The sequence below is a fragment of the Gorilla gorilla genome, chromosome 9 (assembly GCF_029281585.2).
Source record: "Gorilla gorilla gorilla isolate KB3781 chromosome 9, NHGRI_mGorGor1-v2.1_pri, whole genome shotgun sequence".
NCBI lineage: Eukaryota > Metazoa > Chordata > Mammalia > Primates > Hominidae > Gorilla > Gorilla gorilla.
Window position 1 is genome coordinate 25542549 of NC_073233.2, and position 14156 is coordinate 25556704.

General features: G+C 37.0%; 1 protein-coding gene across 3 annotated transcripts in view; it reads left to right on the forward strand.

Moving 5' to 3' along the window:
* The window catches only part of ZDHHC13 (zDHHC palmitoyltransferase 13), a 59334-nt gene that overhangs the window by 39892 nt on the left and 5286 nt on the right, over positions 1-14156 (forward strand). For all 3 annotated transcript variants that reach the window (XM_004050816.5, XM_055354199.2, XM_055354198.2), the window contains exons 10-15: positions 1983-2083; positions 6342-6466; positions 7341-7403; positions 8092-8185; positions 9338-9421; positions 13450-13607. In XM_004050816.5, coding sequence (XP_004050864.2) covers positions 1983-2083; positions 6342-6466; positions 7341-7403; positions 8092-8185; positions 9338-9421; positions 13450-13607 — 625 coding nt within the window. The remainder of the gene's footprint in view (positions 1-1982; positions 2084-6341; positions 6467-7340; positions 7404-8091; positions 8186-9337; positions 9422-13449; positions 13608-14156) is intronic.

Here is a 14156-nt window from a genome sequence, read left to right on the forward strand (position 1 = left end):
GTTCCCTCCCCAGCGACTTCCTCTCTTTCCTTTCTCCTCATTGCACTGTACCTTCTTTCTCACACATCAGGCTCATTCCCACCTGGGGCCTTGGCCCTTGCTTGGGTCTTTGTCTGAAGTGTTGTGACACCTTATCTTTTCATAGTTGGATATGTCATTCAGACCTCAGTTCAGCTGTCACCTGCTTAGTGAGGCCATTCCTGACTGATGCTGCTGCATCCCTGTTTTATTTTCTTGTAGCACTTAATCACTTTCCTGCAATGTAAAGCCCATAAAAGCAGGAAACTTGTCTCTGCTGTTAAACATTTTCATTCACTGAATGAAAGAAAAATGTAATGATGGTGATCCATAGAAAAGAATCTAAAAGGAAATACAGGGTTGCTCTTTGCAGGTTATGATTATGAGTATTCCGCTGTCTTTCTGTCGCTTGCCAGCATTCTCTGGCATAAGCATGCCCTGCTTTTGTCATAAGAGCAAATGAAGTATTAGAGCAATCTTACTACTATATCACCCAAGAGCAGGACAATTGGCTGGAAATGAATTAGAATTTAAATGTAATGTGAAAACTCAAATTTCTGAAAAATAGCAAAATGCCTAAAATTGTCTGCTATTCAGACAACTTGTAACTTAGAGATATTTATTCACTTTCCACTAATTGGATTAACTTGGGCTCTAAATAAATTTTAAGCCAAATCACCAGGGATCAGAGCCATCACTCCTTTTTCAGAGAGGAAGCAAGGGCTGGTAATATCTACTCCCCTAGGATAGGAACATTTGAGATTATGTTTGGTTATTCGTTTATTGTAGTTGAAGCCTACATTATAAAAATGGACACAATTCCAATGTGAGTCAAATGCATATGACAACTTTATTCATACATCCTTTATTTCTCATATTCCTCTATAGGGTCCCAATTTCATGGAGGAAAGCAACTGTAAACTACTATTATTACAGGGCAGTTGCTTATTGATCTGGGCTGTTAACCTGACACCTGTCAGGAGTGGACATGTAGTGGTAGCAGGCTCTTGTAAATTAGTAGTTCATTGCATTAACCTAATTGGTCAAATGCATTTTTTGCTGCAAGATCTCCGACAGACCATACCCTGGAGGTTGCAAGGGTTTCATTTGGCCTATTTTGGCAGCATGTTGAGCATCTAAAGTTTGGATTCTTTAGTTCTTCTCAAATATGAACTTACCATTATTATGGTTGTGATCCTGCTAGCTAATTTTTTTTAACCCTTCATACCTACTGTTAATCATTGTTTTTTCCTGGAATAAATTTTAAAATATATTCAGGTAAACTATATTCATGCATAAGATGACTGTAGTGAGTATTTAGTGTAAAAGACATTTTCTTTTGAAACTGCAGTATTTTGGATAAATTACATGTGAACCTCAAGTTGCCTGTGACCCAAGTGAGATTGTTAGTGTTCTGAATACTAGTATCATTTTTAGCCTTTGTGTATCTTTTTATATGAAGTGTCTACTTCTCAAGCTGATTATAGGATGAATGTGCTTAAGGTTGTGTGCATCAGTATGCTTAACAAATATCATTTTAGTCTCTGGAAGAAAGCTTGCTAAATGTAAAGGTGAATCTCAAGTATATAAATTTTTGCATTATAGTGTATTTAAAAATATATGCCAAAAAAGAAATAAAAATATATATCTCAGTAGAAATACAAAAGATTCATTGAAAACATATATTAAATTGTTGTGAATTAAATATTGTATGAGTTGGTTAGAAGAACTAGAACATACACTTCTTGAGAGTCGTTGTGCTTTAGTTTTCTCCTGTGTAAAATGGGGAGATGATGTTGCATAACTCTATTACCACATGGAAAGTGACACATAGTAAGCACTCAGTATGTGAAAGCTATTACTGTTGCTGCTGGTATTATTACTACCATTATTATTTAGGGAAATTTAGAACTAAAATTAATACAAGTCATACTAATAACTTATATTTATCTTTTTTCTTTTAGGTTCTTGGTTGGGTATAAGAACCTTGTATACTTACCAACAGCCTTTCTGCTAAGTTCTGTTTTTTGGATATTTATGACTTGGTTCATCTTATTTTTTCCTGATATCCTTTAAGCATCAATTTTGAGGCGTATCTCATTTTGCCTTTAAAAGAGTAATGTTATTGTTAGGAATTTAGGTATTGGAAAAGGCCCAGGGAATGCAACTTATATTTGCATGCATTTAATGGTTCTGGATGAAGATGTTTAATGTTGAAAATCTACTTGATTCTAAAAGTAGTCTCAGAGTACATTATGGAAACAGTAAGTATCTAGTATTTATTACTCATAGGAGGGGAACAGTAGAATGTATTATTGTTTTACTTGTACCATAATTTGTTGGATTGTCTTGAGATTCCTTCAAGGTCAGATGGTTCTCATAATTTGGTCAGCAGTTATAGTTAATTAATACATTTTCTGAGTACTAAGACGGACTGCATGAAAGGGATATTGGGGAAAATATGGCTTCCTCAGTAATGGTAAGTGTTAGTGATATTATCTAAGGCAATGATTCTCAATCCACAGTGAAAATAAATGTACTTTGCCACTCAACATATATGTAAAACAAAGACTGTACTCCTAAGATATGCTTTACTCTATGGTGTTATTTCATCCCATTTCCTTTTTAAAAAATTTTAATCATGGCCCATTTAATTCTTTCATGACCCACTAATGAATAGCAGCCTGAGATTAAAACAAAAACAAACAAAAAAAAACTCATCCAAGGAATAGGTTTATTACTTAAGGATCAGGGCCCAGGACCAAGTCCAGCTTAGGGGTGTGTTGTTCTCTTAGTGTTGGCCAAGTCCTGTCACCTAGAAATGGGGAGAGGGGTTACTTGGGCTCTAACCATTTGTGACTTCAGGTAGGTGGAAGGCATTTTCAATCTTCCCACCTCTTGCCGAACTCCCTTCTCCCCTTCCAAGGACCCTGAGAAGCCCTGATGGCCTTGCTTTGCTTATGGAGTAGGAGAAGAAGGAATGTTGTAGATAGAAATATACCTTTCAGTGTATTCATTTAAACTTCCACATTACTTCTCTTTCTGGTAATAGCATTTCCAAAAAGAAAGAACAGAATGTTTATGGGAGACATGCATAAACTGAATTCAAGAATATTTTTTCCATAGGAATAAATGTGAAATGAGATGGCCATAGGAGTTCTCAAAGTACATATGTCCACATCCATTATAGCATGTTTTTCCTTTATGCTCCTTTTTATTTCTGAGCATTATCTCTAATTTAATTTTTCAGGTTTCTTTAAGTGAATGGCACAGCATACATTGGGGCCATTTGGCTTTTTTCAAAAGATTTTATTATCTCTTCTTTGTCTCATAATTACTGATTTGGTGGCAGTTTTTTAAGCACTAGCCTTATTACCACGACTTAATGAAGGCTTGGATGATATTATTATTATGATAGAAAAATACATGATTTTATAAGTAGTCATGAGTGCATCAAATAACAGCACAGGATACAACAGAATCACTTGCAGAAGACCTAACGCTCATAAATTCTAGGGTAATTGACATGATACTGAGGAAGGAAAGATAGCTTATATTTTTGTTTACCAATCCATATGGCAGTGGAATAAAACAGTTTTAAAAATGTGTTTTTGATAAATTTTTAAAATTTGAGAAACATGTCAGATTTTGCACAAATATTGAATTATTTCAAATTTGTAGAATCAAAGTCATAAATGGTTACAGCCCAAGTAACCCCTCTCCCCATTTCTAGGTGACAGGACTTGGCCAACACTAAGAGAACAACACACCCCTAAGCTGGACTTGGTCCTGGGTCCTGATCCTTAAGTAATAAACCTATTTCTTGGATGAGTTTTTTTTGTTTGTTTTTGTTTTAATCTCAGACTGCTATTCATTAGTGGGCCGTGAAAGAGTTAAATGGGCCGTGATTAAAATTAACAAAAGAGAACTGATTTCCATAGCTAGACAGAATCTTAAGATGTTGGAATCAACAAGATGGATGATTTTATTTGCTTGTACAACCTAAAGCCCTTTGTTCTAGGCAACCATATGAACCTGCTACTTGTGAGGGCTTATAAGTCAGTAGGTGGCATACTTCACCATCAGAACAATGTTCTTCAAACTAAATTTTAAATCTTGGAACTGCCTTGTGGATGAACTGAGATGCTGCCCTGGGTTTAGGCTAGCTTTGTCTCAGGCTGCCGTCTGGATTGAATAAGGGCATCTGCTTCCGCAGATACTGGCCTATTAGGGGAAGACATTCTGGGGCACTATGGAAGAAGACAAAACGATTTTGAGTTTTAGCTCTTTTCAGACTAGTTATGCACCACTGGGGCAAGGTACATAATTTCACCAAGCCTTAGTTTTTCTGTAAATTGGAGATAACAGAAACAAGCTCATGGTGTGGCTGCAAGGATTACTATAAAGTGCTCACCACAGTCCCCATGGCAAAATTGGCATTCTATAAATATACCTAATATTTTATTATTATTATTCTTATGAATAAAATTGATGTGGAAGGCTGCATGTTTAAACTAATTTCAAGGGCAATTCTAGGTTGGCTTCTCAGATGATCAGTTTCTTTTGGTATCTTTTATAAGTTCAGCAAGTAATGTCTGGCTTGTACGAGGGGGGATTGAGTACAATAAAATAGAACCTTATTGATGAGTTTGAAGATAAAATTCAAACTCAGGAGAGAAATGGTGAATCACTGAATATTACATTTGTGATATTGGCTGTAACTAACTGAGTTAAGTTTAAGAGGGATAAATACATGTGAAGTCCCATACTGAGTTTCAGAAAATCAGTTATACAAGTGCATGTTATGGTGAGCTATGACATAGCTTCTGGTCAAGTGCAAAGGAACGAGGAGCTGTGACTAAATGCTCAGTGTGGCTAGTGATGCAGCTGTCAAGAAAGCAAGTATATTCTCACATAGTATTACAAGGATTTGAGTGTCCAAGCAAAAGACAACAGCAGCTTCTCTGTCCTCTACACTGGTGTTTGCTCTGTTTTGAATTATATCCTTTTAAAAGAGAGAATGACAAATGGGAGCATGAACAGAGGAACATGACCAGGAAAATGTTATATAAGGATGGTGTTGCTATTTATCTTGGAGGTATGATCACTGTCTTCCAATTTCAAGTGTTTGAAAGTCTATCATTTGGAAGCCAATGCACTATGTAGAATGGGCACTCAATAAAAATGTATTGAACCAATGAGGGGATAAGCTTATGTAGGTTAGATCTAAAAGACAGCTACAGTGCAGATCTAAAGGATCTAATGAATGAAAATCAGTTGGTTGAAGTTATAGAAAGGCAAATTTTAGCTCCATATTGAGAGACTTAACTGCAAAAGTGTTACCAGCTTACTGGGAAGGCTGTGTGTCTATAAACTATAGTCCACATCTGAGTGCCATAGATAAAGCATTCTTAAATTCAGGGAAGGGAGAGGATGATTCTCTCCAGGGAATCAGAAAAGATTCCAAGGAAGGAGGGAAAATATAAGTTAGGTTTTAATCGCAGTTAAGACTTGGACACCCTAAAAGTGTGGTTTTAGAAGAAAATGAGAGGAAGTAGGGGACATTTTAGGTCAGTGAACGACACAGGCAAGAGCACCAAAGCAAGGAGTGTCTTCAGCTTCTATGTGAGGTGATAGGGTGTAATTCACTTTACTTGGAGAGTGGTGATCCAATGATTCCCCTGCCATTTGTTTTGTAAGTTAATCAAAATAGGAGTCGAAAATTCAGTCAGCTCAGCATGCAGGATCATTACATTATGAAACTGAACGTATTTTTGAGAACTGAACGTATATATTTTGAGTCGTGTGTCGATCAGGATTTCATAAAGAAATTATGTGATTCTTTCACAAAGGATCTTGCCCTATGTACCTTTAATAGTGTCTTTCTGCAAACATGTATCTAATATATAGGGAAATACTTTTATTTGGAATCTCTGCATCAAGAGGGTTGTTTCTTTGAATGATTTTGTTAAAATGATCAAAGAATATTTTTCTAGATGCTCACAGGAGAGCCACAATTACACCATTAGAGATAAATTTATTTGGTCTTGAGTGTTTGTCACTTTTCAGGATGTTCCTCATAAGTTGCAACTATTCCTATCAAGTATTTAATATGAGCTTCAACTAATAAGGAAACATTAATTATTAGCCAAGTAGGAACAAATTCCAGTAGGATTAGAACATAGGAGGGGAAGAGATTTAGGGGCAGGGACATGTGTGCATAAGGAAGGTGAGATTCTTAGGTGCCAATGATGAAATTTGCTTACATCATAATTACATTATTTTTAAAGGAAGTTTGGTGTATTCCTTAACTTGGCTTTAACATTTAGCAGGAGCCCCTTTCTATTTCAGTTTCATTTTCAGCATAGTAGCCTTTCTATACTTTTTCTATAAGACTTGGGCAACTGATCCAGGCTTCACTAAGGCTTCTGAAGAAGAAAAGAAAGTGGTGAGATTTCTTTGTTACTAATATTTTTAATAGGAGGGTTTGTAAACTTTAGAAAGTTTATATGCACATATGCAGATGTGTTGCTTTTTGTTAGGGCTGCATGACATGTGGGGTGATATAGCAAAAATTAGATTTCCACTCTTAACAGTTTTTTCATTTATGTATATGAAAGTTTTAACACATATTTTTATTTTCTGTTGAAATAATACCCCACCAAGACTTTTTCAGATGTGATTCCTTTTAGGAATATGATCTCCTACTTCCTTGTAATAACATTTTCATAATGGTCATTTAGCTTACATTTCCCTACTTAATAAATGGAGAGTAACTAGTCAGTGACCAGGGAGAGTCCTTCTGCTTATTGGCTGAGGAGATGCCCCTCCTCTTCCTCAAATGTGAAGTTGTCAGATGACCTGGCATGTTTTCCGTTGCTCATGAATGTTTAGAAGTTGGAGAATGTTGTCTTTGTTACCTAAAGCCAGTGTTCCTGAAAGACCCAGCCCTTGGTGCTTGTAACTTTCAGTTTTGATGTATACTGGTGGGTTTTTCTTTTTTAATGTGTGTGTATATGTGCATATTTATTTTTCTCTAGCAGATCATAACTGGGAGATGATTGCCATTCACAGAGATGAGGTGATAGGTGGGAGTGGTGGGGTGGTATAATTTTTATGCATCCTAATTTATTAGCTGTTGGTTGAAAATGCAACCTTGAAGAGTCACATCATTTCAAGCACAGAATGATTTGGTGGCAGGTATTCCAAATTGCTTTTCTAACTACTTCAGTTTGGAGCGAGAACTGTGAGAATGGTGTATAACCGTGCATAATACATTTTCCAATAAAATGTGGTAATAGGTCAAACTTCTTGTCTTTCAGAATATCATCACTCTTGCAGAAACTGGCTCTCTGGACTTCAGAACATTTTGTACATCATGTCTTGTGAGTTTTTTCATATAATTTTTTTCCGTAGTGAGAGCAAATTCTTGGTAACGTTGCTGATGTAAGCATTTGTCAGATCTTCATGGTATATTTATACACCTTTGTTTTTACCCATTTCTAATTTTACATTCCTGTCTGAACAGCTTTCTGTCTTGAACATATGGCAGAATGATGTTTATAATCTCTTGAAGTTGTCTCTGGTTACATCTCTCTGTGAATTATCCATCGTGTGTTTTATTTGCTTTTCTCTGTCATGAAGCATATATTAGAACTAACGTCAAATCAGAGGCTCATAATGACCTTAGAAACCACTTAGTGAAACCTCTCATTTTGCAATTGAGGAATCAAGGGAGGAAGTAAATTCTCCCAAATTATTGGTGGTGCTAAAAATGGAACTTGGGTTTCCTTCCCTTGGTTGAGTGCTTATTTTGCTCTGTGGTACTGCCTCATTTCTGCTTAGCCAGTGTGAACAGGTTCTGGAATTCAGATCCCACTTAGTGACGTCCTAATCAAAGTAGACATATGGAAGTAAATACTAATAAGGCATTCCATAGCCTCTGTGTGAATTGATGGTCTATTTAGGATTTGTGCCAATGCCTCTGTGACCTAAAGTTAAAATTTTGCTTGTGATTTGTTACCACTTTGAGACACTGGTTTTTGCTTAGGCCTCTCTTAATTGCCCACTTAGATAAGGAAGCCATTAAGGTCACTCCACTGCCATGTATGCAACTCCTGTGTGGCTCGATATGATCAACACTGCCTGTGGACTGGACGGTGCATAGGTGAGAGATTTAATTTTTCAATTACTACTGTGAAGTTAAGCATATGTTTAGTTATGACTCACAGAAAAAGTGGAAGGGCATCCTAGGGCTCCATTTTCAATATTCTAGTATTCCAATAGCAATGAGCCCATGCATCGTTATTACGCTACAGGTAACATAATATTTGCACATGCATCATTCTGTTTAGTAGCCACAGGCCTGTGAAGTAGACAGAAAAAGTATTATCTCCATATTACTTGTAAAAATGCTAGATCAGAGAAGTTAAAACACTTAACTGACAGTGACACAACTAGTAATACATAAGCCTAGGTCTCCTGATTCCAGTGGGTGTTGTTCCTTCTGCCGGGTTTTGCTGCTCCAGGAGAAGGTCAGACCATGATGTAGTAGCGGAGGAGTATTTGTGTCATTAGCATTGAAATGCTCCCATCTCCAGCATTGAGAAGGCAGCGCATGCAAGAGAAGACTTAGTTGCCTTGTCCTTCCCGCTTTCTTCCCTTCTGTAGAAGTTTCTCAGATTGTGGGTTGCCACTCTTTGCATGTCCAGTAGCAACATGTAAATTTGTTGCTGCTCCTCAGTTTCGTTTTCTGTGTTCCCCCTGATTAAGTCAATCCTTGATATTCAGAGGTGGTGCTTTTACAAACATGTTACATGGAAGGAGGAAAGATACCGGGTATGATTTGTCCAAAATCCCGCCTGGTTCCCTTACTTCTGTCACAGGATAGGACAGCCTAGAAAAGTGTTTGCTTAGTTAACTTTATTCTATTCCAGAAGTTGTACTTTTACAAACATGTTGCATGGAAGGAAGAAAGAGACAGGGTGTGATTTGTCCAAATTCCTGCCTGCTTCTCTTCCTTCCATCACAGAATAGGCCAGCCTAGAGCAGTGTTTGCTTAGTTAACTTTATTCTAGTCCAAAAAAGTATCTTCTTTTAAGTAAGCAATTAATAAATATTAGTTCAGTTAACATGGACAATTGACTGTGACATATCAGAAATGTGTGGTTTGATTTAATGGTACTTAAAAGGAAAGCAACAGCTTTATTTCTGTTTTACTTTGGTGAAGACTTTTGACAGGAAAGTGGTTAAGGAGGTCTTATGTTGAAAATCAGAAGAAACGAAAATATTAAGTATGTTTTTTTTCTTTTTTCTTGAGGTTTTGGCAACCATCACTATTACATATTCTTCTTGTTTTTCCTTTCCATGGTATGTGGCTGGATTATATATGGATCTTTCGTCTGTAAGTGTAAATTTTTCTTACAACAAGCACATACATCTACACCCATTTCTACTTTTCCTTGTAAACTCTTGTATATCACATTCTGGCTGGGTGACTATAAACCATACTCCTAATAAAAACAAAGCAAATTCCTCTAAGACTCCCTCAGCATTGGGAACCTGCAAGAAATACAATATGAGGTTAGTTCTCAGTACTTTAGGAAAAAAATGTGATAAATTTGAAAAGTAGTCAAAAATAGAAATTCATTTAAGGCAAGTGCAGATTTGCTCCCCAGTGAAGAAGGAAAGTCAGCTGCTGAAGTACAAAGCTGGAGGTGATAACTGAATAAAACAGGAAAAAAAAAAAAGGTCAGTGGTAGAGAGGTTGGGGGATAGTTGTCCAGTCATTAAGGAACAAACCTCTGAAAGCCCATGCCATTTGGTAAGTATCAAGTTGAAACTGAGAACTGATGGTGGGAATACTAACAGTTAAAAGGTTGGAAATAGTAACTTGAAAGAAAACATGAGATCACTTATTCTGCGGCCCTGAGGAAGGAAAAAAGCTTTCAGTAGCGGTTTAAAAGAGTATATAGGGGTCTCACATAGGGAATGACAGCCAGCTGTTCTGAGGTGGTTGACTAAGAAGGACAGGGTTTAAATTGAAGCAAGAAAGATTTTGGCTATGTCTTAAGAATTGCATGATTATGGTTTTCAGACCTTGGAAATAGATTACCTAACTGGAAAAACCTATAGTGCTTGTAGTTTATTTATTTGGACTTTAACTGTTTATTATTTATTTATTTTAAGGCTTTTGGAGAATTGGGCTCTAAACACAGAGGCTTCACTTCCATCCACCCTCCTGTTACATTCTTGGTCAAATCTTAGACTTTACCAGTAGGGTACTAGTTTGTTGCTTGAGCTGAAGTCTGGAGTAATTCTGAAAGACATTAAGAACGTTATTTTCCCCTTAGCATCCTGAGCCCAATACACATACACATTTTTCCTCTCTTTCTCTCTTCTGTGTCTCTCTGTCTCTTTAGTTTAAAATTTTTGTTAGTTTTCAAAAGGCAATTCTTTGTACACTTGCCCCCCAGGCTCCCAGTTTCCCTTCCTAGAAATATCAAGTATTACAAATTTTGTTTTGTTTGGGGTTTCATTTTTAGAGATTATTAACTAGTATCTATGTGTAATGAGTTATTTTTTGCCCTGCCATAGGCATGGAGGGCTTCAGTTACCTTGTCAGACCCTTTCCTACCTGACGCCTTGGGTGTCTTTGATCACTAGGCAATGCTTTTATAGCTAAATGTGACTGTCACCATTTTAAATAGGGCTAATAGTCAGAAGGTTGTAATCTCTGAGCTCAGTTCTTGTCAAAAAGGCCACCAGTAACCCTGAGCATTCTATTTTTATTTTAATTAATTTTAATGTTATTTGTTTGTTTTTTGCTTATTTATTAATGTATTTTTTGAGACAGGGTCTCACTCTGTCGCCCAGACTGGAATGCAGCGGCACCATCATGGCTCACTGCAGCCGTAGCTTTTTGTGCTTAAGTGATCCTCCTGCCTTGGCCTCCCAAATAGCTGAGACTACAGGTGCCTGTCACCGTACCCAGTTAATTTTTAAATTTTTTGTAGAGCTGGCATCTTCACCTTGTTGCCCAGGCTGGTTTCAAGCTCCAGGCCTCAAGTGATTCTCCTGCCTCAGCTTCCCAAAGTGAAGTACTGCACCTGGCCAGCATTCGATTTTTAAAACTTCTTAGATTATGTCTTATGGTGTAAAAAGTAAAAGAGTTTTTGACAGCGCTTGGTTCGATTGAGAAAGCTGCCTTTCAAGGCCTGACAGTAAAGCATATTCCTGGAAAACCTTTGTAAGTTGGCACATAGACCAACTTGTCTCTTGGACTGGATCCTATGGGAGAGGAGCCAGAGTTTACACCACTCCTGCCTCTCTCCTCTTCTCTCTCTTCACTAAAAATAGTCACCTTTGTTTGGCATCTATGACCAGCATAAGACTGTATTGATAAGGACAGAAGCGATTTTCCATCACATTCAGTCTTTCCAGGTTAGTTTTTTTATTACACATGTTGATTCTTCCCTCCTCTTTGTCTTTTTTCTCTGGCTCTGAACCAATTTTCATATTACATTTTGTTTCATAAGAACAGTCCCACCTTATATTCACTTACAACTGTATAAACTAGCTGAGTGTATTTTCTTACCTTTATTCCATTTATATTCCAGCAATATTTCTTTACACTGAATGAGGGCATTGTGTCATTTATTATTATTTCACAGACAAAACATGAACTTGTGCTCCGTTTCTCTAATGAGGCCTCACTGTCATCCCACCTCCCTTGTTTACCATTAATGCTGTATTACTAGAGCCCTGCTCTATACTCTCCTTCTCATGTGATCCAATAGCTGCTACTTCTGTACAGCCTCCATCCATTTCATCTTTTGTAAGGTCTGTTTACAAGGTGGACAGTAAGTGACTCCAAAAGTGTCAGCATCCTACAAGTTACAGAAAGAAAGATTGTAGATTACCATCAGGAAGAACTCTGTAACTGTCAGAGCCATCTAAAGATGAAAACGATTGACCTGGAATGATGTGAGTTCCCTACCATTAGCCACTGGCCAGCTGATAAGAATGTATTAGCACAAATTAAAGTGTTACATTGCATAAGATAATGTACGTGACAACTTGCTGTCGTATCTTTGATATTAAATCTGAAAACCAGTATTCTGAAAACTTCAGTGTGAGATCATGCTGTATTATCAAAAGAATTCCCAGAAGGGAGCAGTAGAAATCCATAAACTGAAAGAAAATAGATATTCTTTCCCAATCAACAGCTGTTTTCTCCACCTACTGTTGGAAATTATATTGTTTTTTGTGATATCAGGTGCATGGGATGCATCTTTCTTTGCCGTCCTAATGAGACGCTCTAGAGAGAGTGTAATTTGCCTTAATTTGTACCTTGATTGCTACTCTGTGATGATTGCTCTTAGAATGCTTCTGGCATATATTCATGAAAGATGGTTGGGAATCAGAGACTTAAAGAGAAAAGAAAAGTAGATTTTCAGGATTTAAATGGACAGTTGACGGGAAAGTCATAGACTCATTTTCTTCCTGTCCCTGGAGTTCTTCAGAGCAGCATTGGGAAAATGTCCAAAACTGTTTATCAAATTGTCAGAGGCGTTTATGAAACCTCAAGGTGCAAATCGACAGAATTATCTTTTAAAAATAATTCACCCTTTATGCATGGCCAGGGTGCCTGTAAAAGTGATTGGATTTACATAACCTTGAAGATCCGTTCCCTTGTTTCTGCTGCTTCCTGTGTGTATTTCTCCTTAGTGCTGCTCCTAGCTACATGGGTTAAGAGGTTAATATGAAAGGCCATAGTAAAGTTCTTTAATTGGCACACCTGGGGAGAAACTGAGCTGTGACCATCTGAATCTTGCTCTATATTCTTTTCCCAGGTGTATCTGTCTTGTGAGTCCCTTCATCTGGCCTTTCTTCCTCTGCAGATTTAGTTATGGTGTCAGTGCAGAAGTATACCCATGCCCAGCTCCCTGCATGCTATTAGATTGTATTCTGATGATATCTAGGTGCTTGTGGGATATCTTGTGCCCACAGCAATGGCCTGTTCATCTGAATGCTTAATAAGAGTTTATATTCAGTCCTGTAATAGACCCATAGTTGCTATAAACATGAATAAGGTAGGGAATGTTCTAAACAAATAATTAACTTCAGGCTAGTATATCTTATGCTGAATGCTGATTTTAGTAAAGATTTTATGGACGCTTTTTGCTTTATTCCTTCACTGTTAACTACTTATACAGTGTTATCATAGCCTCAATTAACATTGAGCCACCATTTTGTCATCTTTAGTTTTTGAGCTGTCATGTGGAAAATGAAATCCTAAAATTGAATCATGATCTGTGCCATACTTTCTCTTTTCCCTATATAGAACTGCAGTGATTTTATCTTCTTGGAGACTGATAAGTAGTTTATTGCCTTTTTTTTTTTTTTTTTTTTTTTTTGGTGAATTCACAGATTGGTCCAGTCATTGTGCCACAACATTCAAAGAAGATGGATTATGGACTTACCTCAATCAGATTGTGGCCTGTTCCCCTTGGGTTTTATATATCTTGATGCTAGCAACTTTCCATTTCTCATGGTCAACATTTTTATTATTAAATCAACTCTTTCAGGTATTTATTTCTCTTCTTATAATGGCTTTGAGTAAAATTTCTAAAACTTGTAGTGAGACAGACTTGAATTTAAAATCAGAAGATGCACATTCTGTTTTTACCTCTGTCACTGACTCTGTGGGTCTAGCCATGTCATTTAACCACACTTGAATTTCAGGTATTTTGTCTGTAAAATGAGGATAATAACGCCTGTCTACTACATTAAACCACAAGATGGTTTAAAGGTTAGCATAATAAATTATTAGAGTATGACCTAGGAGTTACCTAATCTGACCTCTTTATTTTACAGATAGAAGTACAGAAAGGTAAATTGAATTGCTCAAGGTCACCCAGTGTGTGGCAAAATCAGAACTGGAAACTTAGGTCTTCTGACAGTCCCATTCAAGGGCTTTTTCCATTGTACAGTTAAATTATATGTTGTGTGTAAGCATAGTATAAACTGTAAACCATCATGCAAACGTCAGATGATTGTTTTCCCTCAGTTTTTCCAGCGCTGTTTGTTACCCTTATTACTATGCAGTGTTTAAATGGATGAGAGTGGTAAGAAAT